The sequence below is a fragment of the Nerophis lumbriciformis genome, linkage group LG02 (assembly GCF_033978685.3).
Source record: "Nerophis lumbriciformis linkage group LG02, RoL_Nlum_v2.1, whole genome shotgun sequence".
In the NCBI taxonomy this organism is placed as follows: Eukaryota; Metazoa; Chordata; class Actinopteri; order Syngnathiformes; family Syngnathidae; genus Nerophis; species Nerophis lumbriciformis.
In genome coordinates this window covers 1230001-1257712 of record NC_084549.2, presented here as the reverse complement: position 1 = coordinate 1257712, position 27712 = coordinate 1230001, and the positions used below count along the sequence as shown (strand labels likewise).

At 43.7% G+C, this 27712-nt stretch overlaps 1 protein-coding gene across 1 annotated transcript in view; it reads right to left on the bottom strand.

Annotated features, from left to right (window-relative positions):
• Positions 1 to 27712, bottom strand: part of LOC133576727 (protein bicaudal C homolog 1-like) — a 229702-nt gene that overhangs the window by 15366 nt on the left and 186624 nt on the right. The window contains exons 8-10 of the mRNA XM_061930088.2: positions 16580 to 16831; positions 13565 to 13696; positions 8233 to 8437 (exon numbers count right to left, since the gene is read on the bottom strand). Coding sequence (XP_061786072.2) covers positions 8233 to 8437; positions 13565 to 13696; positions 16580 to 16831 — 589 coding nt within the window. The remainder of the gene's footprint in view (positions 1 to 8232; positions 8438 to 13564; positions 13697 to 16579; positions 16832 to 27712) is intronic.

Genomic DNA, 27712 nt, shown 5'->3' with positions numbered 1-27712 from the left:
ACCATAGGTGAGGATGGGAACGTAGATCGACCGGTAAATTGAGAGCTTTGCCTTCCGGCTCAGCTCCTTCTTCACCACAACAGATCGATACAGCGTCCGCATTACTGAAGATGCCGCACCAATCCGCCTGTCGATCTCACGATCCACTCTTCCCTCACTCGTGAACAAGACTCCGAGGTACTTGAACTCCTCCACTTGGGGCAAGATCTCCTCCCCAACCCGGAGATGAAACTCCACCCTTTTACGGGCGAGAACCATGGACTCGGACTTGGAGGTGCTGATTCTCATCCCAGTCGCTTCACACTCGGCTGCGAACCGATCCAGCGAGAGCTGAAGATCCTGGCCAGGTGAAGCCATCAGGACCACATCATCTGCAAAAAGCAGAGACCTAATCCTGCAGCCACCAAACCGGATCCCCTCAACGCCTTGACTGCGCCAAGAAATTCTGTCCATAAAAGTTATGAACAGAATGTGTGACAAAGGGCAGCCTTGGCGGAGTCCAACCCTCACTGGAAACGTGTCCGACTTACTGCCGGCAATGCGGACCAAGCTCTGACACTGATCATACAGGGAGCGGACCGCCAAAATCAGACAGTCCGATACCCCATACTCTCTGAGCACTCCCCACAGGACTTCCCGAGGGACACGGTCGAATGCCTTCTCCAAGTCCACAAAGCACTTGTAGACTGGTTGGGCAAACTCCCATGTACCCTCGAGGACCCTGCCGAGAGTATAGAGCTGGTCCACAGTTCCACGACCAGGACGAAAACCACACTGTTCCTCCTGAATCCGAGGTTCGACTATCCGGCGTAGCCTCCTCTCCAGTACACCTGAATAGACCTTACCGTGAAGGCTGAGGAGTGTGATCCCACGATAGTTAGAACACACCCTCCGGTTCCCCTTCTTAAAGAGAGGAACCACCACCCCGGTCTGCCAATCCAGAGGTACCGCCCCCGATGTCCACGCGATGCTGCAGCTCACCAACACGTCTTCCTATGAGGAAGCAGTGCCTGGGGAATCTGTGGTGGGCTCTTCTATTTCTGGGGCTGAGGTTGCTGAGGTAGTTAAAAAGCTCCTCGGTGGCAAGGCCCCGGGGGTGGATGAGATCCGCCCGGAGTTCCTTAAGGCTCTGGATGCTGTGGGGCTGTCTTGGTTGACAAGACTCTGCATTCTGACTTTTGCAAAGCAATTAACTAGCAGCTGCCACCTACTGACATGGAGTATTACGTGGTTACCCTGCTGAGTTTTACACAACACACATTATTTGCAGATTATAACTATTGATTTGCAAAAAATATTTTTGAACCAATTAGGTGAAGTTGCATAATTTCCCACGGCACACCAGACAATAATCTCAGTGGTTGAAAAACACTGCATTAACGTATACAAAGCAGATGTGGCTACAAGTCCCCGGCAGGTTCTTGGTATATAGATATACACCGGGGCTATTCAACTACGTCATGAGGACGGCTGCAGTTTCAAGAGCCCAAGGGCTCAGGGGCCGGACATGGGAATGAGGATGTTTGGTGAGAAAGTGCCTCCGCAGGTTATAGTTCTTTGGGACTGCGTTTACAAAGTAAAAACACATTGGCTTTCACACTGCACTGTCAATATATTCATTATTCTGCCCTCGCTACTTGACTCCAGCGTGTGCAGTTAGTTAACAGCATGAAGAAACAGAAGCTTTTGTCAGGGATTGATGTTCCTTCTTTTGAACTATTTTCCTTCCTCAAGTGTATTTACTTATTTTCTTTTTCATTTAGGATTGTAAGACTGAAAACATGAACATAAAATAAACATTACAAAAGTATAGTGTCCATTGTGTATTTGACATGAATAAAATAGAAGGTTTAGTGTTAATACATTCACACAACTACATATGTTTACACATATAGAAATTAAACAACATCTACGGCACCTTTGGCGTAGTGTTATTGCCCTCTACTGGTCAAATTTAGCGCTGCATTATTAAACGAGCTCTTATCGCTCAGTTACTTTTAGACAAAAACAACACGAGCACGAACACAAAAGACATTACAAAGTCAACAATTTCAATACAAAACAAACTAAATAATATGTGTAAAATAAATCTAACTGTGCAATGGAATCTATACAGTTATCAAAATAAGATAATAAGAAAATAAGATTCATTTATGATTGTTTATCAAAATACAATTATAGATGTCAACATTGTGTATGTGCTGAAAGATTCATTTATGATTGTTTGTCAAAATATAACTATAGATGTCAACATTGTGCCTGGGGAGTCTGTGGTGGGCTCTCCTATTTCTGGGGCTGAGGTTGCTGAGGTAGTTAAAAAGCTCCTCGGTGGCAAGGCCCCAGGGGTAGATGAGGTCCGCCCGGAGTTCCTTAAGGCTCTGGATGTTGTGGGGCTGTCTTGTTTGACAAGACTCTGCAGCATCGCGTGGACATCGGGGGCGGTGCCTCTGGATTGGCAGACCGGGGTGGTGGTTCCTCTCTTTAAGAAGGGAAACCGGAGGGTGTGTTCTAACTATCGTGGGATCACACTCCTCAGCCTTCCCGGTAAGGTCTATTCAGGTGTACTGGAGAGGAGGCTACGCCGGATAGTCGAACCTCGGATTCAGGAGGAACAGTGTGGTTTTCGTCCTGGTCCTGGAACTGTGGACCAGCTCTATACTCTCGGCAGGGTCCTTGAGGGTGCATGGGAGTTTGCCCAACCAGTCTACATGTGTTTTGTGGACTTGGAGAAGGCATTCGACCGTGTCCCTCGGGAAGTCCTGTGGGGAGTGCTCAGAGAGTATGGGGTAACGGACTGTCTGATTGTGGCAGTCTGCTCCCTGTATGCTCAGTGCCAGAGCTTGGTCCGCATTGCCGGCAGTAAGTCGGACACGTTTCCAGTGAGGGTTGGACTCCGCCAAGGCTGCCCTTTGTCACCCATTCTGTTCATAACTTTTATGGACAGAATTTCTAGGCGCAGTCAAGGCGTTGAGGGGATCTGGTTTGGTGGCTGCAGGATTAGGTCTCTGCTTTTTGCAGATGATGTGGTCCTGATGGCTTCATCTGGCCAGGATCTTCAGCTCTCACTGGATCGGTTCGCAGCAGAGTGTGAAGCGACTGGGATGAGAATCAGCACCTCCAAGTCCGAGTCCATGGTTCTCGCCCGGAAAAGGGTGGAGTGCCATCTCCGGGTTGGGGAGGAGATTTTGCCCCAAGTGGAGGAGTTCAAGTACCTCGGAGTCTTGTTCACGAGTGGGGGAAGAGTGGATGGTGAGATCGACAGGCGGATCGGTGCGGCGTCTTCAGTAATGCAGACGCTGTATCGATCCGTTGTGGTGAAGAAGGAGCTGAGCCGGAAGGCAAAGCTCTCAATTTACCGGTCGATCTACGTTCCCATCCTCACCTATGGTCATGAGCTTTGGGTTATGACCGAAAGGACAAGATCACGGGTACAAGCGGCCCAAATGAGTTTCCTCCGCCGGGTGGCGGGGCTCTCCCTTAGAGATAGGGTGAGAAGCTCTGCCATCCGGGGGGAGCTCAAAGTAAAGCCGCTGCTCCTCCACATCGAGAGGAGCCAGATGAGGTTGTTCGGGCATCTGGTCAGGATGCCACCCGAACGCCTCCCTAGGGAGGTGTTTAGGGCACGTCTGACCGGTAGGAGGCCGCGGGGAAGACCCAGGACACGTTGGGAAGACTATGTCTCCCGGCTGGCCTGGGAACGCCTCGGGGTCCCACAGGAAGAGCTGGACGAAGTGGCTGGGGAGAGGGAAGTCTGGGCTTCCCTGCTTAGGCTGCTGCCCCCGCGACCCGACCTCGGATAAGCGGAAGCAGATGGATAGATGGAGGAACATTGTGTATGTGCTGAAAGATTCATTTATGATTGTTGTCTTTGGTTAAAAACTTCCCTCACATTTGTTCTCTTTTATTTAGACTTGCCGAGTTGGTGGTTTCCAAAACAGCCGTAGCAAAAATGCCTTTTAAGAACTCAGAAACAAGGTCAAATCCAAATGCTATCAAGATAATACTTGCTGTAAATGGGAAACACTAAACATTGAAAGTCAATCAAAGAAACCTTTAATAAAGTGATCACTGCAAACTTGGGCATTCTGCGACTAGAGTTCTATATTCAAGAGCAACTTTTCTCCTCATCGTTCACAAAACCTTGCACTCTTTCACCCTTCTTGCTTACCTCTAGAGTTCAAACACTTTAATTTGTTTAGCCGGAAACAGTGCAAGCATAGGGCAATTTGCTGTGAGAAAGGCAAAAGGCAGCGTTGACAACAGACGCTCGCTTGACCACCACTTGGATCCGGCCGTGACGTCGGGTGAATACAACCTACCTAACGTGTCTTGGCGGTGGACGTTATGGAGACAATGTGCTGCTGAGTGCATGAAAACACAGAGAAGCAGGTCTGCGGCTTTAGCAAGGGTCTACTTTGGCTCCAGGAATAAGGCCGGGACTCTCCTGGCAGCCTCCACCGTGTAATCTGCGCTACGCAAACATGTAGCAATTACTAACGGCCAGCCAGGATGTGGCCGTCCACAGCTTCATCACCAGCTTGAAACTCATTCCACTGCATGGAACCATCATCTTCTCTGACTGATTATTTACATTTAATCCTACATCTCCTGTGGCGGGGGAAGTGAGGCCAGGAAATATTTAACGGAGTTCGGAAGGAAAACACGCCGAGAATGAAGGAGAGAACGATACAATTAACGAATGAGTTCAAAACTCAACGCTCGCAGCAATATGGACTTTGACCCTGCAGGCTCCACAATACTTAATCAAAATCATTAGGGCCACCTTCATGCACCACAATGTGTATCATTTAAAAGCTGTTGTGTTGCTAAAAAAGGATCACTGAAGACATTCTGGATCGTCATTCAGTTTCAAAATAGGGACTGGTGGATTCCTGTAGAAAAACACACACACATATATATATATATATATATATATATATATATATATATATATATATATATATATATATATACATATATATATATATACATACATACATACATACATACGCATACATACACACACATATATATATATATATATATATATTTATATATATATATATGTATGTATATATATATATATATATATATACACATACACATATATAAATATGTATATATATATATATATATATACATATACATATACATATATATATATGTATATGTGTGTGTATGTATGCGTATGTATGTATGTATGTATATATATATATATATATATATATATGTGTGTGTGTATACATGTGTATGTGTATATATGTGGATGTGTATATATGTGTGGATGTGTATATATGTGTGTATATATATGTGCATGTATATGTATGTATGTGTATATATGTATGTGCATATGTATGGATTTATGCATGTGTGGATATATACATATACATAGATACATATCTTCTTTTTTATCTTTTTTACTATTTATATTACTAAATTATTGTGTATGCACCTTAGGGGATCTGCTCCAATTCTGTTGTTCTTTGAACCTGTTCACTGTAGTAATGACATAAAACTCTATTCTATTCTATTCTAGATGTGGAGGTCCTGGGCTGGTGTGGTTACACGTGGTTTGCGGTTGTGAGGCCGGTTGGATGTACTGACAAAATCCCTGAAACGCTCTTGAAGACGGCTTATGGTAGAGAAATGAACAACAGCTCTGGTGGCCATTCCTGTAGTCAGCAAACTTGCCACACCTGTGGCATTGTGCTGTGTGATAAAACGGTAACGGTCCGTGGATCGATTGGTACCGGGCCGCACAAGAAATGTAAAAAAAAAATAAAATAAAATTATTAAATCAACATAAAAAACACAATATACACTTACAATTAGTGCACCAACCCAAAAAAACCTCCCTCCCCTATTTACACTCATTCACACTCATTCGCACAAAAGGGTTGTTTCTTCCTGTTTTTAATATTCTGGTTCCTACATTATATATCAATATAGATCAATACAGTCTGCAAGGGATACAGTCCGTAAGCACGCATGATTGCATATTTTTATAACAAAAAAAATAAATAATGTGTCCGTGGGACACATTTTCAAGCGTTGACCGGTCCGCAGCTACAAAAAGGTTGGGGGACCACTGGCCTAAGGCACACCTGTGCAATAATCATGCTGTTTAATCAGCATCTTGACAAGCCACACCTGTGAGGTGGGATGGATTATCTTGGCAAAGAAGAAATGCTCACTAACACAGATTTAGACAGATTTGTCAAGAATATGTGAGAGGAATAAGTAGTTTGTGTATATTATCAGAGGTGTGGACTCGAGTCACATGACTTGGACTCGAGTCAGACTCGAGTCATGAATTTGATGACTTTAGACTCGACTTGACAAAATGTAAAAAGACTTGCAACTGGACTTAGACTTTAACATCAATGACTTGTGACTTCACTTGGACTTGAGCCTTTTGAATTGACATGACTTGACATGACTTGCTACTTTCCCCAAAACCCAAAGATGAAAAAGTTATTCGGGAGCGCTCCGTATTTTTCATTGTGTACTTGTCTATCAGCGTTGCGTGTGTCAGCTGGTGTGCTCTCAGTACAACAGCCAATCAAATTACATCTACTTTGTTTTCATCACACAGCATTCATCCAATCAAATTGCAGGACAACCAACGAAGAAGACATGTCCAAACCACACGCCAGTGAACAAAAAATGATACCTAAAATAATTTTGTTTGGGTATAAAAATTACGAGGTGGTCAACACAAAACGGTTTGCAGTATGCAACACATGCGGTTCCAAAATGACTGATGGAGAGGCAACAACTTCCAACTTCGTCCGGCATTTGAAGTTGCACAAAGAACGGTAAGTTTTGAATGTAAGATAACGTTTATTGGCTAAGTAACGTGACTTTTATTTGCTGTGTAGTTAAATCAGTGAGGCTGTAAACTCACTGCTAACGTTATAACGTTATTGCAAACACGGGAATCTGTTGCAGTTCACTACCTTATTCATACTTTTTGTTCAGTGATTTCTTTTAAGCAGGGTTACGTTAGTCAATATATCACACGTAACGTTAGACGGCGGTCAGCAGCACCGCGTATTTTAGCCACCTAAAAAAAGACAAAAATAGTCAAATAAAGGTCAGTTAAAATGTATACTATATTGTGAATATGTGTACCGTTTTAGCTAGCTTTCTGACATACTGTTGGTTGTTTACCTCAGTGGTCCCCAACCACCGGGCCGCGGCCCGGTACTGGTCCGTGGATCGATTGGTATCGGGCCGCACAAGAAATCATTTTTTTTTTTCTTTTTTTAATTAAATCAACATAAAAAACACAAGATACACTTACAAGTAGTGCACCAACCCAAAACAACTCTCTCCCCCCTTTTGTTCTGGGCATTGAACATGAAGACTCTTCCTTCACTGTTCCGAGTGGCCATGAGAGTCTTGGCAGTGCCTGCCTCCAGTGCTCCAGTGGAGCGAGTTTTCAGCCATGGTGGCATCATACTACGCCCCCATCGTGCACAAATGACTGACAGACTCTTGGCTAATTTGGTCTTTTGCAAATGCAATGCAGCATAGGGCCCTGACATATAAAAAGTACAACTTTTTTGTTATGTTCACGTATATGTCATGTTTTTTCAATGTTAACACTTTTGTACAAATAAGTACATTTGCACTTTATTTTTCAATGTGTTTGTTCTGTAAAGGAATGAGTTAATGTTTAAAATGACTGGTTAATAGTGCTATTATAAAGTGCAATATCAGCACAATTTTCTTTCCTGCAATTTAAAATGCACTTGTTTTAATAAATAAATACAGCGTTTGAAAAGCATACACAATCTGTGTTAATATATTAGTCTGTGGTTAAAAGGACTTGAAAGGACTCGAAACTCAAAAGGCAGGACTTAGGACTTGACTTGAGACTTTCCAGTCTTGACTTTGGACTTGACCCGGGGCTTGCCTGTCTTGACTCGGGACTTGACTCGAGACTTGAGGGCAAAGACTTGAGACTTACTTGTGATTTGCAAAACAATGACTTGGTCCCACCTCTGGTATATAGTCAAAGTTTTACATAATTGAGTTCGACTCATGAAAAATGGGAGCAAAAACAAAAGTTGCGTTTGTATTTTTGTTCATTGTATATTAAACAGGGCTGCTTTCTTCATGGCGGTTTTATGTCATCCCCTGATGTACAAGAGGATCAATTACACTTGAGAAGTAAATACATGTGCAAGGTAAGACAGAGAACATCTTGTTAGGTTGGATGCTTACCCAGGTTGCTGAGCCCCAGGCCAGCTGAGGCCAGGATGTCCAGGCCAACGGGGCAGATGAGGGACGGCGAGGGTCCGTTGGCGGCGGGATTCAAGGAGACCGAGGGCGGCGAGGAGGCCACGCCGTTGCACTCCAGACCCAGGAGGAACTTGCGGGCCTCGTACATGTTCACCGCGTTCCTCTCCACGCTCTTCACTATGACTGACTGCAAGACACGCAGGAGGTTGGATGTTACACATGATGGAATAGGTGGAGAGGAAGGAGGTTGGATGTTAGACATGATGAGGAAGAAGGTGGTGATGAGCTGGGGAATGTTGGCAGGAGGAGACAAGGAGTGAGAGGGAGGAAGGAAGAAGGAATTAAGGAGAGATTAGGATGATAAACACTGCAGAGTGTGGGAGCAGACATTACATCACACTCACTAACTTACATACACTATTGAATATTAGAGTGTATATAAACACTATTGAATATTAGAGTATATATAAACACTATTGAATATTAGAGTGTATATAAACACTATTGAATATTAGAGTATATATAAACACTATTGAATATTAGAGTGTATATAAACACTATTGAATATTAGAGTGTATATAAACACTATTGAATATTAGAGTATATATAAACACTATTGAATATTAGAGTACCGTATTTTCCGCACTATTAGCCGCACCTAAAAACCACAAATTTACTCAAAAGCTGACAGTGCGGCTTATAACCCGGTGTGCTTTATATATGGATTAATATTAAGATTCATTTTCATAAAGTTTCGGTCTCGCAACTACGGTAAACAGCCGCCATCTTTTTTCCCGGTAGAACAGGAAGCGCTTCTTCTTCTACGCAAGCAACCGCCAAGGTAAGCACCCGCCCCATAGAACAGGAAGCGCTTCTTCTTCTACTGTAAGCAACCACCCGCCCCCGTAGAAGAAGAAGAAGCGCGCGGATTTTACGTTTCATTTCCTTTGTGTGTTTACATCTGTAAAGACCACAAAATGGCTCCTACTAAGCGACAGGTTTCCGGTTCATGAAAAGACGCAATCTCTCCATCCGCACACGGACTACTATTTCACAGCAACTGCCTAAAGACTTTCAAGAAAAGCTGGCTACTTTCCGTGCATATTGTAAAAACAAGATAGCTGAAAAAAAGATCCGGCCAGAGAACATTATCAACATGGACGAGGTTCCACTGACTTTTGATATTCCTGTGAACCGCACTGTGGATACAACGGGAGCACGTACGGTGAATATTCGCACCACAGGGAATGAGAAGTCATCCTTCACTGTGGTTCTAGCTTGCCATGCTAATGGCCAGAAACTTCCACCCATGGTGATATTCAAAAGGAAGACCTTGCCAAAAGAGACCTTTCCAGCCGGCGTCATCATAAAAGCTAACTCGAAGGGATGGATGGATGAAGAAAAGATGAGCGAGTGGTTAAGGGAAGTTTACGCGAAGAGGCCGGGTGGCTTTTTTCACGCAGCTCCGTCCATGTTGATATACGACTCCATGCGCGCCCACATCACGCTGGTTTTTAATATATTATTAAAGTTTGACTGACCTATCTGACTGTTTTTTTGACATTCCTTTAGCGCAGTTAGATGCGGCTTATAACACGGGGCGGCTTATAGGTGGACAAAGTTTTGAAATATGCCGTTCATTGAAGGCGCGGCTTATAACCCAGGGCGCCTTATGGTGCGGAAAATACAGTATATATAAACACTATTGAATATTAGAGTACATATAAAACATGTTGGCTGATGCAGCTTTTTATAATGAGTGAAAAACAGATGTGACGTTCACAAACGAATCGAGTCTTTTGAACGGCTCTTTTCTGTGAACCATTAGAATGGGTTTCCAGTTGTGAGTTGTTCGCTGGAGAGACGTTTTTTTTATACACTTGCAAATTTAGCATCGGCAATTGCTCACGCGGCTGGCAACTGGACCAGAAAATGGGTCAGAATTAAAGGAAATTTGGCAGCATTTGGATTGACTTTAAAAAAAATTAAAATTAAAATAAATGTATATATATATATATATATATATATATATATATATATATATATATATATATATATATATATGTGTTGGCCCTGCGATGAGGTGGCGACTTGTCCAGGGTGTACCCCGCCTTCTGCCCGATTGTAGCTGAGATAGGCTCCAGCGCCCCCCGCGACCCCAAAAGGGAATAAGCGGTAGGAAATGGATGGATGGATATATATATATATATATATATATATATATATATATATATATATATATATATATATATATATACATATATATATATATATATATATATATATATATATATATATATATATATATATATATATATATATATATATCCATGCATCCATCCATCCATTTTCTACCGCTTATCCCTTTATATATATATATATATATATATATATATATATATATATATATATATATATATATATATATATATATATATATATATATATATATATAAGCTGAATTTGACCAAGCAACCCCCCCGTACCAAAAAGCCCTTGATGAAAGCGGATACAATTTCACCCTCACCTATGAACCCACGCCAGGAAACCAGCCAAAAAAGAACAGAAAACGAAACGACATCATCTGGTACAACCCCCCATACAGCAAAAACGTCTCAACTAACATTGGACACAAATTCCTCAATCTGATTGACAAACACTTTCCCAAAGACAACACCCTAAGAAAAGTATTCAACAAGAACAACATTAAATTGAGCTACAGCTGCATGAACAATATACGACAAATCATCTCAAACCACAACAAAACAATTGCAAATGAGCCGTCGGCCCCCGGACAGAGCGACTCCAAAACCAACAAAGGATGTAACTGTCGAAAGAAACCTGATTGCCCTCTCAACGGGGGGTGCTTACAAACATCAGTTGTCTACCAATCTAAGGTAATACGCAAGGACATTAACACATCCGACACATATGTAGGATTAACCGAGGGAGAATTCAAAACCAGATGGAACAATCACAAGGCTTCTTTCAGGAACAAAAACCTGCGAAATACCACAGAACTCAGCAAACACATTTGGGACCTCAAAGACAATAATGTTGAATATTCAATAACATGGCAAATTCTTGCATCCAGCACACCTTACAATAGTGGTAATAAAAGATGCAACCTATGCTTGAAAGAGAAACTGTTTATTATCTACCGTCCAGACCTGTCATCCCTCAACAAGCGCAGCGAAATTGTAACAACATGCCGCCGTAGACGGAAACACCTCCTAGGTAACACATGAGCCAATCACCACGCCCCTACGCCAGCCTGTACCCACCCACTCTGTGCCCTATACAAACCATGGTATGCGAATGCTCCCATTAAAATCTCCTGATGATTGAGGGTACCCCCCCTCATGAAACAGGCCTGTAGAGATGAAATAGTCTTGTGATTTTTTTCCCACACATACATACATACATATATATATATATATATATATATATATATATATATATATATATATATATATATATATATATATATATATATATATATATATATATATATCTGCAGTATATATGTGCACATCATATGCAAATCTATATTATTTACATATAAAAATATATATATATATTTTTTTTAAATTATTATTATTATTTGAGTGAAGGGTACTTAGGAGGCTTGACTGTATGGTTTGGGCATTTTGGCCCCCAGGAGGACACCTGGAGGGACCTCTGCATGAGGCCCCCAGGAGGACACCTGGAGGGACCCAGGAGGACACCTGGAGGGACGTTTGCATGAGGCCCCCAGGAAGACACGTGGAGGGACCTCTGCTTGAGGCCCCCAGGAGGACACCTGGAGGGACCCAGGAAGACACCTGGAGGGACGTCTGCATGAGGCCCCCAGGAAGACACCTGAAGGGACATCTGCATGAGGCCCCCAGGAGGACACCTGGAGGGACCCAGGAGGACACCTGGAGGGACGTCTGCATGAGGCCCCCAGGAGGACACCTGGAGGGACCCAGGAGGACACCTGGAGGGACGTCTGCATGAGGCCCCCAGGAGGACACCTGGAGGGACCCAGGAGGACACCTGGAGGGACGTTTGCATGAGGCCCCCAGGAAGACACCTGGAGGGACCTCTGCATGAGGCCCCCAGGAGGACACCTGGAGGGACCCAGGAGGACACCTGGAGGGACATTTGCATGAGGCCCCCAGGAAGACACCTGGAGGGACCTCTGCTTGAGGCCCCCAGGAGGACACCTGGAGGGACCCAGGAAGACACCTGTAGGGACGTCTACATGAGGCCCCCAGGAGGACACCTGGAGGGACCCAAGAGGACACCTGGAGGGACGTCTGCATGAGGCCCCCAGGAAGACACCTGGAGGGACGTCTACATGAGGCCCCCAGGAGGACACCTGGAGGGACCCAGGAGGACACCTGGAGGGACGTCTGCATGAGGCCCCCAGGAAGACACCTGGAGGGACGTCTACATGAGGCCCCCAGGAGGACACCTGGAGGGACCCAGGAGGACACCTGGAGGGACGTCTGCATGAGGCCCCCAGGAAGACACCTGGAGGGACCCAGGAGGACACCTGGAGGGACCTCTGCTTGAGGCCCCCAGGAGGACACCTGGAGGCACCCAGGAGGACACCTGGAGAGATGTCTACATGAGGCCCCCAGGAGGACACCTGGAGAGATGTCTACATGAGGCCCCCAGGAGGACACCTGGAGGCACCCAGGAGGACACCTGGAGAGATGTCTACATGAGGCCCCCAGGAGGACACCTGGAGAGATGTCTACATGAGGCCCCCAGGAGGACACCTGGAGAGATGTCTACATGAGGCCCCCAGGAGGACACCTGGAGAGATGTCTACATGAGGCCCCCAGGAGGACACCTGGAGGGACGTCTGCATGAGGCCCCCAGGAAGACACCTGGAGGGACCCAGGAGGACACCTGGAGGGACGTCTGCATGAGGCCCCCAGGAGGACACCTGGAGGGACCCAGGAGGACACCTGGAGGCACGTCTGCATGAGGCCCCCAGGAGGACACCTGGAGGGACCCAGGAGGACACCTGGAGGGATGTCTGCATGAGGCCCTCAGGAGGACACCTGGAGGCCCCCAGGAGGACACCTGGAGGGACCCAGGAGGACACCTGGAGGGACCCAGGAAGACACCTGGAGGGACCCAGGAAGACACCTGGAGGGACGTCTGCATGAGTCCACATAGAAGCTAGAGGCAGCTTAAATGCATCAAAAAGCAATTACGAGACACAGAAATCTTTTAGTGGTTTTCTCTCCTGAATGAACATGATTCGGTTCTTTGGCATGGTGTCCTTTTTCCCCCTTTCCAAGTCCCTGTGCCGTACCTTGCTGGGCTGCTTGGGCTTGGGTTTGATGCTGATGAAGACGTCCAGCTGCTCCATCAGCGCCGTGATGCACTGAGGCTCCACCTCCACCTCCTCTTTGATGTCGAACATCAACACCAGCGGCAGGCAGCCCTGACACACAAAATGTGAAGGTTGGAGTACAAGAAATACACACTTTGCAGTTTGACTCCGCTTACCTTTACCTGAACATCATTATCCAGCACCACCTGCTGGTCACCTTGTGTAGCTGCACTTCATGACACATACTAACTCCTGAGTGCACATTCTAACCTTTGGAATCATTTCTATACTTTGAAAACATCCAGCATTGAAATGTTAATAATTAAGTTGTTTTATGCCCAGTTAACTGTTTTTTTTTTATGCTGTTTTGCAAGATCCGTGTCACGTGACTTCAGACTTGACCCCTCATTGGCTGCACTGAGACATTAGCCTTATTCTACCGGAAGTGAGTCTTGCCTTTTTAAAGCAGCTCATTTTTTGACACCGAATTTTAATACCCTGAAATATTAAACACTACTTTTTTTTTTTCAATGAAATTGTCAGCATAATTTGATGTAAAAAAAATCAAATGTAAAAAATTCATTGTAAAAAACAAAAGCTTTCGTAACCAAAGACAAAAATTAACCTCCATAAAAAAAACATATTTGGCAAATCTGAAAAATGGCTGTAATGTTTGTGTTAGAATAATTATATACAGGTAAAAGCCAGTAAATTAGAATATTTTGAAAAACTTGATTTATTTCAGTAATTGCATTCAAAAGGTGTAACTTGTACATTATATTTATTCATTGCACACAGACTGATGCATTCAAATGTTTATTTCATTTAATTTTGATGATTTGAAGTGGCAACAAATGAAAATCCAAAATTCCGTGTGTCACAAAATTAGAATATTACTTAAGGCTAATACAAAAAAGGGATTTTTAGAAATGTTGGCCAACTGAAAAGTATGAAAATGAAAAATATGAGCATGTACAATACTCAATACTTGGTTGGAGCTCCTTTTGCCTCAATTACTGCGTTAATGCGGCGTGGCATGGAGTCGATGAGTTTCTGGCACTGCTCAGGTGTTATGAGAGCCCAGGTTGCTCTGATAGTGGCCTTCAACTCTTCTGCGTTTTTGGGTCTGGCATTCTGCATCTTCCTTTTCACAATACCCCACAGATTTTCTATGGGGCTAAGGTCAGGGGAGTTGGCGGGCCAATTTAGAACAGAAATACCATGGTCCGTAAACCAGGCACGGGTAGATTTTGCGCTGTGTGCAGGCGCCAAGTCCTGTTGGAACTTGAAATCTCAAACTCCATAGAGCAGGTCAGCAGCAGGAAGCATGAAGTGCTCTAAAACTTGCTGGTAGACGGCTGCGTTGACCCTGGATCTCAGGAAACAGAGTGGACCGACACCAGCAGATGACATGGCACCCCAAACCATCACCCAACCATGCAAATTTTGCATTTCCTTTGGAAATCGAGGTCCCAGAGTCTGGAGGAAGACAGGAGAGGCACAGGATCCACGTTGCCTGAAGTCTAGTGTAAAGTTTCCACCATCAGTGATGGTTTGGGGTGCCATGTCATCTGCTGGTGTCGGTCCACTCGGTTTCCTGAGATCCAGGGTCAACGCAGCCGTCTACCAGCAAGTTTTAGAGCACTTCATGCTTCCTGCTGCTGACCTGCTCTATGGAGATGGAGATTTCAAGTTCCAACAGGACTTGGCGCCTGCACACAGCGCAAAATCTACCCGTGCCTGGTTTACGGACCATGGTATTTCTGTTCTAAATTGGCCCGCCAACTCCCCTGACCTTAGCCCCATAGAAAATCTGTGGGGTATTGTGAAAAGGAAGATGCAGAATGCCAGACCCAAAAACACAGAAGAGTTGAAGGCCACTATCAGAGCAACCTGGGCTCTCATAACACCTGAGCAGTGCCAGAAACTCATCAACTCCATGCCACGCCGCATTAACGCAGTAATTGAGGCAAAAGGAGCTCCAACCAAGTATTGAGTATTGTACATGCTCATATTTTTCATTTTCATACTTTTCAGTTGGCCAACATTTCTAAAAATCCCTTTTTTTGTATTAGCCTTAAGTAATATTCTAGTTTTGTGACACACGGAATTTTGGATTTTCATTTGTTGCCACTTCAAATCATCAAAATTAAATGAAATAAACATTTGAATGCATCAGTCTGTGTGCAATGAATAAATATAATGTACAAGTTACACCTTTCGAATGCAATTACTGAAATAAATCAAGTTTTTCAAAATATTCTAATTTACTGGCTTTTACCTGTATATAATATGCCATTATTACAAAGAGTGTTTACTAGTAATAGATTTAGAATTGCAATCCAACCCAATAAACACTCAAGACTCCCTGGGGGACTTTTACATCTGACAAGGTGGAGGGAGGGGGTGGGGTTGGGGTGCAGTATGCTTCACATTATCACCACCACAAGACCACAGACATCCATATTTTGGGCCGAGCGTTGCATGGCCGCCGCTCCTATTGTGAGTGGATGTAATTAGCCGCATTGGATCTGTAATCAAGGGTGTGGCTGCACAGAGGCCAAATCACAAAGTCTGGACTCCACTTTTATTTTAGGCTCCTGTCATCCATTCATTATCATCTATTTGTTTTGGTGCTCAGACAAACAGCAAGATGCCTTTTTTTGGTCGCCGCGACAACCTTGGCATGGTCTCATTCTGCAGCAGAAGCACTTAGCAATAATGACTGAAACGAGAAGTGCTTGACATAAAAAAAACACCTCAGGTTCAAGGACGCCAAGAAACCTCAGCGTGTAGTTCTAGAAAAAAAGGCTGATCATTAGCAGCAGTTTCTAACTAGCAGCTTCATGCTTGCTGTTCCAGCCAAGGTTCTTCCTGAAAACCCCGGCGGTGGTGAACGCGCATCCCTGGCATACCAACGTGATGTTGATTATAGCACAGCACACATGCTGGGGAAGACATTCGCCACAAAAACGAAGAGAAAAAAAGCCTCACCATGAGGTACTGGCGAGCCAGGCACACCGACTCGATGGTGCCCTGGATGTAGACCGTGGATTTCTTCTGCGGGCTGTTGGGGTCCGGGAAGTGGATCTGGGCCCCCGTCCTCTGGGTGATGTGCTTGATGTTGCTGCCGTTGCGGCCCCTCATGAAGAGGTGGTGCTGGGGTGCGATGTCCAGGTGGGTGGTGACCGAAATGGTGCTTGCCAGGCTGCCCGCCAGGTGCTCCAACAGGAGGGCGGTGCCTCGCTGGCGAGGAAAAGACACAAACTTGAGGTATATTCTCCCTTAAAGACACAATTTGTAGCTTATATCATTGTTTTTCAACCACTGTGAGATACAGTCTGGTGTGCCGTGGGAGATTATTTAATTTCACCTATTTGGGTTAAAAATATTATTGGCAAAACAGTAATTATAGTCTGCAAACGATGTGTTGTTGTTGAGTGTCGGTGCTGTCTAGTGTCGGTGCTGTCTAGTGTCGGTGCTGTCTAGTGCCGGTGCTGTCTAGTGTCGGTGCTGTCTAGTGTCGGTGCTGTCTAGTGTCGGTGCTGTCTAGAGCTGGGCGGAGTAACCGTGTAATACTCTTCCATATCAGTAGGTGGCAGCATGCTTTGTAGATGTGGGAAACAGCGGGAGGCAGCGTGCAGGTAAAAAGGTGTCTAATGCTTAAACCAAAAAATAAACAAAAGGTGAGTGCCCCTAAGAAAAGGCATTGAAGCTTAGGGAAGGCTATGCAGAACTTTCCGCACCATAAGGCACCCCGGGTTATAAGCCGCGCCTTCAATGAACGGCACGTTTCAAAACTTTGTCCACCTATAAGCCGCCCCGTGTTATAAGCCGCATCTAACTGCGCTAAAGGGAATGTCAAAAAAACAGTCAGATAGGTCAGTCAAACTTTAATAATATATTAAAAACCAGCGTGATGTGGGCGCGCATGGAGTCGTATATCAACATGGACGGAGCTGCGTGAAAAAAGCCACCTTAACCACTCGCTCATCTTTTCTTCATCCGTCCATCCCTTCGAGTTAGCTTTTATGATGACGCCGGCTGGAAAGGTCTCTTTTGGCAAGGTCTTCCTTTTGAATATCACCATGGGTGGAAGTTTCTGGCCATTAGCATGGCAAGCTAGAACCACAGTGAAGGACGACTTCTCATTCCCTGTGGTGCGGATATTCACCGTACGTGCTCCCGTTGTATCCACAGTGCGGTTCACAGGAATATCAAAAGTCAGTGGAACCTCGTCCATGTTGATAATGTTCTCTGGCCGGATCTTTTTTTCAGCTATCTTGTTTTTACAATATGCACGGAAAGTAGCCAGCTTTTCTTGAAAGTCTTTAGGCAGTTGCTGTGAAATAGTAGTCCGTGTGCGGATGGAGAGATTGCGTCTTTTCATGAACCGGAAACCTGTCGCTTAGTAGGAGCCATTTTGTGGTCTTTACAGATGTAAACACACAAAGGAAATGAAACGTAATATCCGCGCGCTTCTTCTTCTTCTACGTGGGCGGGTGGTTGCTTACAGTAGAAGAAGAAGCGCTTCCTGTTCTATGGGGGCGGGTGCTTACCTTGGCGGTTGCTTGCGTAGAAGAAGAAGCACTTCCTCTTCTACCGGGAAAAAAGATGGCGGCTGTTTACCGTAGTTGCGAGACCGAAACTTTATGAAAATGAATCTTAATATTAATCCATATATAAAGCGCACCGGGTTATAAGCCGCACTGTCAGCTTTTGAGTAAATTTGTGGTTTTTAGGTGCGGCTAATAGTGCGGAAAATACGGTAAACTAAAACTGAACTGGCTACAAAGAAAAAAAAAACCCAGAATGCTGGACGACAGCAAAGACTTACTGTGGAGTATGGACATGACAATCAACAATGTGTCAACATTTTAGAGTCGAGAAAAGCTCCAAAGTGAGTGGAAACTTGACACAGGACACCACTGAAACCTCAGCGCAGCGAGCATCAAATAACTCAACTCATTATTACAGTGGTTAAATTACTTTTACGCTTGTATTTAGGGTTAATGATGTATTTTTCTGTTACTAATTAGGGCTGTCAGTTCCTTTAACGGCACTAATTTGACGGGCGATTAACGCCCTTTTTTGACCCTCGGGCCATTCCGTAACGTGGGAAAATGGGGCTGCGTTCACTGGTTACTGTTGAGCCACAAGCAGGAAAATAGTGAGCAGAAATGGACAAAGAAAAGGGCACACAATGGAAATATCAGGAAACACCCCTTCTCAAACCAACCACATACTTCCGGCTTCAAAATAAAAGCACTACACTTTAATCCGGTCTAATTAGAATAACAAAATAAAAATGTCAAACATTACAATCGTTCAGATTACACCATGTACTGCAATCCGTGATAGTTCTACCTTAATAAATGCTAGTACATCAGTTGAGGAATGTAGAGGGGGAATTTGTGGCAAGATGAAACATTGTGTATATTATCCTACAATATGTTCTGGTTGATAGTCCTCAATTACAGAATGCTTAGCAGGCTTCATATTACAGTTGATGAATAAATAGAGAAGGTTAAGACACAACACTACCAATATGATTAACTTATGATTGTAACAATCCACATTTTGTGGTATTAATGCGTAAAACTGGTATCTGTGTTGGCCCTGCGATGAAGTGGCGACTTGTCCAGGGTGTACACCGCCTTCCGCCGGAATGCAGCTGAGATAGACTCCAGCACCCCCCGCGACCCCGTAAAGGACAAGCGGTAGAAAATGGATGGATGGATGGTATCTAAACATGGAAGTGTAGCCCCTCTCCTCTGAACGCCAGTGCTCCTATAGCAAGAATACAAATTCCTTCAAAATACAAAATCTGGCAAAACAACAACGGAGAGAAGAATTTTTTTTTAAATTCTCATTAAAAGTGTGTTTATGTTCTTTTTGTGTTGAGCTGTTTAAAATAGCACAATGTTTAAAAAAATAAATAAATTCATTAAAACTTATTGTCCAGTCATGATATCAAAAACTTGAAAATTATTATTATCTAGGGTACACTTATTAATGATGAAAAGTTATATCTACAATCAATTTTGAGTTAACTATGAACAAAATGCAATAATCACGATTAAATATTTTCATCGTTTGACAGCCCGACTATTAATGTTATGGCCACTAATGGCATACTTGCCAACCCTCCCGAATTTTCCGGGAGACTCCCGAAATTCAGCGCCTCTCCCGAAAACCTCCCGGGACAAATATTCTCCCGAAAATCTCCCGATTTTCAGCCGTAGCTGGAGGCCACGCCCCCTCCAGATCCATGCGGACCTGAGTGAGGACAGCCTTTTTTCATGACGGGACAAGAACTAAATCATCCAGACTAGAGATAAATTGTATTATTATGTTTATCTTACCTAAAAATAAATATATTTATTAATTTAACAAAAACAAAAACGAAATACATTTTTACTATATTTTGCTGAAAACATCAAAATTAATTGTATTTTTATTTGTATTTTTTCTGACTCCTTATTACATCCAGCCATGGAATTATACATTAAAATAAACATATTTGAAATAATTAATTTTAAATTATCATAATAATTCATTTAAAATGACCATATTTAATTATTAAAATAATTGCTTGTTTATCAACAACTTTAGCATTTTATTCATTACATTTTGAAGCTCTCAGAAGCCAAGTTATGTTACAGGTAAAAGCCAGTAAATTAGAATATTTTGAAAAACTTGATTTATTTCAGTAATTGCATTCAAAAGGTGTAACTTGTACATTATATTTATTCATTGCACACAGACTGATGCATTCAAATGTTTATTTCATTTAATTTTGATGATTTGAAGTGGCAACAAATGAAAATCCAAAATTCCGTGTGTCACAAAATTAGAATATTACTTAAGGCTAATACAAAAAAGGGATTTTTAGAAATGTTGGCCAACTGAAAAGTATGAAAATGAAAAATATGAGCATGTACAATACTCAATACTTGGTCGGAGCTCCTTTTGCCTCAATTACTGCGTTAATGCGGCGTGGCATGGAGTCCATGAGTTTCTGGCACTGCTCAGGTGTTATGAGAGCCCAGGTTGCTCTGATAGTGGCCTTCAACTCTTCTGCGTTTTTGGGTCTGGCATTCTGCATCTTCCTTTTCACAATACCCCACAGATTTTCTATGGGGCTAAGGTCAGGGGAGTTGGCGGGCCAATTTAGAACAGAAATACCATGGTCCGTAAACCAGGCACGGGTAGATTTTGCGCTGTGTGCAGGCGCCAAGTCCTGTTGGAACTTGAAATCTCCATCTCCATAGAGCAGGTCAGCAGCAGGAAGCATGAAGTGCTCTAAAACTTGCTGGTAGACGGCTGCGTTGACCCTGGATCTCAGGAAACAGAGTGGACCGACACCAGCAGATGACATGGCACCCCAAACCATCACTGATGGTGGAAACTTTACACTAGACTTCAGGCAACGTGGATCCTGTGCCTCTCCTGTCTTCCTCCAGACTATGGGACCTCGATTTCCAAAGGAAATGCAAAATTTGCATGGTTGGGTGATGGTTTGGGGTGCCATGTCATCTGCTGGTGTCGGTCCACTCTGTTTCCTGAGATCCAGGGTCAACGCAGCCGTCTACCAGCAAGTTTTAGAGCACTTCATGCTTCCTGCTGCTGACCTGCTCTATGGAGATGGAGATTTCAAGTTCCAACAGGACTTGGCGCCTGCACACAGCGCAAAATCTACCCGTGCCTGGTTTACGGACCATGGTATTTCTGTTCTAAATTGGCCCGCCAACTCCCCTGACCTTAGCCCCATAGAAAATCTGTGGGGTATTGTGAAAAGGAAGATGCAGAATGCCAGACCCAAAAACGCAGAAGAGTTGAAGGCCACTATCAGAGCAACCTGGGCTCTCATAACACCTGAGCAGTGCCAGAAACTCATGGACTCCATGCCACGCCGCATTAACGCAGTAATTGAGGCAAAAGGAGCTCCAACCAAGTATTGAGTATTGTACATGCTCATATTTTTCATTTTCATACTTTTCAGTTGGCCAACATTTCTAAAAATACCTTTTTTGTATTAGCCTTAAGTAATATTCTAATTTTGTGACACACGGAATTTTGGATTTTCATTTGTTGCCACTTCAAATCATCAAAATTAAATGAAATAAACATTTGAATGCATCAGTCTGTGTGCAATGAATAAATATAATGTACAAGTTACACCTTTTGAATGCAATTACTGAAATAAATCAAGTTTTTCAAAATATTCTAATTTACTGGCTTTTACCTGTATATTCCTTAAGATTTATTTATGCAAGTTTGAAGTATCAATTATCTAAACACAGTTTTGTTTGCATATTTTCAGGATGTGTATATATATATATATATATATATATATATATATATATATATATATATATGTATGAAATACTTCACTTGGTGAATTCTAGCTGTCAATATACTCCTCCCCTCTTAACCACGCCCCCAACCACGCCCCGCCCCACCCCTGACCACGCCCCCGCCCCCCACCTCCCGAAATCGGAGGTTTCAAGGTTGGCAAGTATGACTAATGGTAAACAAATTTGTATCACTTTTCTGATATATTTGTCAACTTTAGAATGCATGTTTACCGCCCATTTGTGCCTCTTACAGAATAAAACTAAATTATGGTTTTGTACTAGAAAAAAATAAACTTTGAAACAGAAGTTTTGATGCGTAATTTTGTGTAAGTGAAGACATTTTTTTTAGGTTCGGTATAAATATGATCGATATTTTTTTGAATACATTCTTTATTCAAATTTTCCACTCTTGAATAAGATTCTCTTTTCTTCAGATCTATTTTTTTTTCTTCCTTTTTTTTTCTTTGCAGTTTCAGATCCTCGTACAATTAGTTTATTGTAAAATGTATATACTGTTAGAAAGGCCGCAGTTTTTGCATGTTCGTTTGTTTCATTGTGCTTTGCCGAGCATTCCTTTCCCCACTTTATCTAGCTGTCCTCGAACACACCACAGTTGTGTTCTGCGAGACAACATGTACCGTATTTTCCGCACTATTAGCCGCACCTAAAAACCACAAATTTACTCAAAAGCTGACAGTGCGGCTTATAACCCGGTGCGCTTTATATATGGATTAATATTAAGATTCATTTTCATAAAGTTTCGGTCTCGCAACTACGGTAAACAGCCGCCATCTTTTTTCCCCGTAGAAGAGGAAGTGCTTCTTCTTCTACGCAAGCAACCGCCAAGGTAAGCACCCGCCCCCATAGAAGAGGAAGCGCTTCTTCTTCTACTGTAAGCAACCACCCGCCCGCGTAGAAGAAGAAGAAGCGCGCGGATATTACGTTTCATTTCCTTTGTGTGTTTACATCTGTAAAGACCACAAAATGGCTCCTACTAAGCGACAGGTTTCCGGTTCATGAAAAGACGCAATCTCTCCATCCGCACACGGACTACTATTTCACAGCAACTGCCTAAAGACTTTCAAGAAAAGCTGGCTACTTTCCGTGCATATTGTAAAAACAAGATAGCTGAAAAAAAGATCCGGCCAGAGAACATTATCAACATGGACGAGGTTCCACTGACTTTTGATATTCCTGTGAACCGCACTGTGGATACAACGGGAGCACGTACGGTGAATATTCGCACCACAGGGAATGAGAAGTCATCCTTCACTGTGGTTCTAGCTTGCCATGCTAATGGCCAGAAACTTCCACCCATGGTGATATTCAAAAGGAAGACCTTGCCAAAAGAGACCTTTCCAGCCGGCGTCATCATAAAAGCTAACTCGAAGGGATGGATGGATGAAGAAAAGATGAGCGAGTGGTTAAGGTAAGTTTACGCGAAGAGGCCGGGTGGCTTTTTTCACGCAGCTCCGTCCATGTTGATATACGACTCCATGCGCGCCCACATCACGCTGGTTTTTAATATATTATTAAAGTTTGACTGACCTATCTGACTGTTTTTTTGACATTCCTTTAGCGCAGTTAGATGCGGCTTACAACACGGGGCGGCTTATAGGTGGACAAAGTTTTGAAATATGCCGTTCATTGAAGGCGCGGCTTTTAACCCAGGGCGCCTTATGGTGCGGAAAATACGGGTAGTTGCTTTTTCACGCCCCTCAGTTGATGACCCGGCGAGCCACGCAAAATTCAGGTCAAAATTCTGAATCTGAATTTTTTTTAAATATATTTCTTGGGAAAAAAAAGAAAAGAAAAATAAAGAAAAAAAGTGAAAATATAGTATTTATTCAAAAATAATTATACGGGTTAATCATAAATAAATTCAATTTGGAGAAATATGTGTGCACTTATTTTCATTTAGAATATACAAATGTTTGTTTATTTTTCTAGTACAAAACGTTGGCCCTAATCAGGGCCGGGCCCGTGGCATAGGCCGTATAGGCAAATGCTAAGGGCGCCGTCCATCAGGGGGCGCCACGCCAGTGCCACAAATGTTGGAGAAAAAAAAAGAAAAGAAAAAAAGTTGGTACTATTATTTCTAAATACAAAAAATAATCCCACGTTAATTAAAATGCAAAGTAAAGCCTATTTAATAGAAATATTATTTGTTACAACATTACGCCCCCCCCCCTCTCTCGCACGGTGCGCCCCCTCCCTTCCCGTATCATGACTCTTTTTGGACGTCACCACATCAAAAAATCAACACAAGATGTCAAAACGGCCAAAACTGTCAGGTGCCCAGGGAAGAAAAAAGAGAAAAGAAGAGGAGGAGAAACGAGAAAAGACAGAGTTAGCAGGTAGGTAACGTTAGCCTACATGAAATTATTTGTCTGTTACAGAATGTGATAGTAACCTGGCTTTTTAGCATTAAGCTAATGTTACATGATTCGGCAATTGCTAATCAATAAATAGCTAGTTCTGTTTTAACGTCGGGTTAATATTGTGGAGGGGGCTAAATTGTTATGGAAAATAATAATGTAACGTTAGGTAATTACAGTACTCCCACCTTACATTCCTCAGGGACATTTGTATTAGATCTTTTAAGCAGGTGTTTTTTGTTTACATTGTTATTGCCTTCTGGTTAGCTAATGTTTGCCCTGCAGGTAATAGTCACTTTTCCACCCCTTTATATATTAGGTATAGTTGTAAGTAAAAAAAAAAAAGGTCAAAGACAAAGCTATTCGGGTTCTTGTGAGTATATACACTTCACTGCCGATCAAATCAAATCAAATCAACTTTATTTATAAAGCACATTTAAAATTTACCACAGGGGTAGCCAAAGTGCTGTACAATGAGCAGGTTAAAAGATAAAACGAGTATTGAGCAAACACAACACAACACAAACAGAACACGATAAAAAATAAATAAGTAAAATAGAATTAATAAAAACATAAAAACATAAAAACAGGATCACAGCAGGTGTATTATGGGGCGCCATTGCAGGATGGATATCACTCAGTGTTAAAAGCCATGGAATAAAAGTATGTTTTTAAGAGAGATTTAAAAACAGGAAGAGAGGAGGCTTGTCTAACACTCAGGGGTAGGTCGTTCCAGAGCTTGGGAGCAGCAACGGCGAAAGCTCTGTCACCTCTAAGCTTCAGCCTTGTGTCGGGGACCGTCAACAGCAGCTGATCGGCTGATCTTAAGGATCGGGTGGGGCAGTAAGGCTGAAGGAGGTCGGAGAGATAGGTTGGCGCGAGGTTGTTTAGACATTTAAAAACAAATAAAAGGAGGTGGCGCCCCCCGATGTGGGGGGGGCGCCACCTAAAATCTTGCCTAGGGCGCCAGATTGGTTAGGGCCGGGCCTGGCCCTAATTAATCTCCACACTACAGTGGCTTTAAAGTCAAGTGGACTCCAACACTGCAGGGGGAGCCCTTGAGCAATAAACCTTACCATTGAAAAAATAACAACCCCCCCCCCCCCAATTAGCCCTTACTGTTTTTTCACGACCCCAAAAAATATACGAGCAACTGTTAGACAACAATAAAGTACATTTCTGTGGAGAAACCCAGTCGCTCGTAAAAGCTTTGATCAAATATTATTTCATTCTCTTTCCACACCGCATGATAAAACAGTCGCTATCCTTGAGAAAATAATGACATCTTTGGAAAATGTAATGGGCAGCTGTCACCATCGCCTCGCTGCTATGCAAACCATCACTTGGCGGTGTCAAATAGGCCGGCCTTGTGCAAAAGGGGAATCCACTCACACATGCAGAACACTGCTCAGTGTAACAAAGCTGAGGGTTTGGCAACCTTTGAAGGTATTCCCAGGGTCTGGCAGCACCACATATTCCCCTTCATCTGACCTGCTACATACGTTGACTTATTCATAACCTCTTAAAGCCCAAACTGTTTTTTTTACATGCCTTTTTTTATTTCTCTTTGCTATTTGGGCTTATTGAACCCTAATTAGAATAAAAACTAAGAATCATCTTTTGATATGATGTACTTAGTCCATAAGTACACAAACGTGTACTTCATGTTTAGTGGCATGCTAATTCTTATTTTTCTCTCCAAATTCCATTGTATGTTATACTCTTCTGACACCACCAGATGGCAGTATAAGTGTCCACATAAGTGGCCATAAGACCCCAATTCAGTAGTGTACACAATTTTGGAAATAAGAGCTAAAAGGTGCAGTCCACGCATGTGGCCACTAAGCCTTTTGTCATGTCTGTGTGATCATGTTTTTGTTTTGGTCATGTTCGTTTTGGGTTTTGGACTTTTTGTGCACTTTTGTTTTGTCACCATAGCAACCATTAGTTTTCACCTGTCACGTCCCTGGTCGTGGAACTGTGGACCAGCTCTATACTCTCGGCAGGGTCCTTGAGGGTGCATGGGAGTTTGCCCAACCAGTCTACATGTGCTTTGTGGACTTGGAGAAGGCATTCGACCGTGTCCCTCGGGAAGTCCTGTGGGGAGTGCTCAGAGAGTACGGGGTATCGGACTGTCTGATTGTGGCAGTCCGCTCCCTGTATGATCAGTGCCAGAGCTTGGTCCGCATTGCCGGTAGTAAGTCGGACACGTTTCCAGTGAGGGTTGGACTCCGCCAAGGCTGCCCTTTGTCACCGATTCTGTTCATAACTTTTATGGACAGAATTTCTAGGCGCAGTCAAGGCGTTGAGGGGATCTGGTTTGGTGGCTGCAGGATTAGGTCTCTGCTTTTTGCAGATGATGTGGTCCTGATGGCTTCATCTGGCCAGGATCTTCAGCTCTGACTGGATCGGTTCGCAGCTGAGTGTGAAGCGACTGGGATGAGAATCAGCACCTCCAAGTCCGAGTCCATGGTTCTCGCCCGGAAAAGGGTGGAGTGCCATCTCCGGGTTGGGGAGGAGATCTTGCCCCAAGTGGAGGAGTTCAAGTACCTCGGAGTCTTGTTCACGAGTGGGGGAAGAGTGGATCGTGAGATCGACAGGCGGATCGGTGCGGCGTCTTCAGTAATGCGGACGCTGTATCGATCCGTTGTGGTGAAGAAGGAGTTGAGCCGGAAGGCAAAGCTCTCAATTTACCGGTCGATCTACGTTCCCATCCTCACCTATGGTCATGAGCTTTGGGTTATGACCGAAAGGACAAGATCACGGGTACAAGCGGCCCAAATGAGTTTCCTCCGCCGGGTGGCGGGGCTCACCCTTAGAGATAGGGTGAGAAGCTCTGCCATCCGGGAGGAGCTCAAAGTAAAGCCGCTGCTCCTCCACATGGAGAGGAGCCAGATGAGGTGGTTCGGGCATCTGGTCAGGATACCACCCGAACGCCTCCCTAGGGAGGTGTTTAGGGCACGTCCCACCGGTAGGAGGCCGCGGGGAAGACCCAGGACACGTTGGGAAGACTATGTCTCCCGGCTGGCCTGGGAACGCCTCGGGGTCCCACAGGAAGAGCTGGACGAAGTGGCTGGGGAGAGGGAAGTCTGGGCTTCCCTGCTTAAGCTGCTGCCCCCGCGACCCGACCTCGGATAAGCGGAAGAAGATGGATGGATGGATGGATGGTTTCACGTTTTGAGTCACGCACCTGCTTTCACTAACCATGTCCATAGTATTTAAGTTCATTCTTTTCAGTTTGTCGTTCTGACGACCTCACCACATTTATGCTTCTGTACACTCTTCATCCTCTAAGATCCTGCTTCATGTCCCTTGTCAAAGTAAGTTTTTGTTCCATGTTTATAGTCTTTTTGTTTTTCATAGTTTGTTCTCCGCCACTGTGCGTGCTT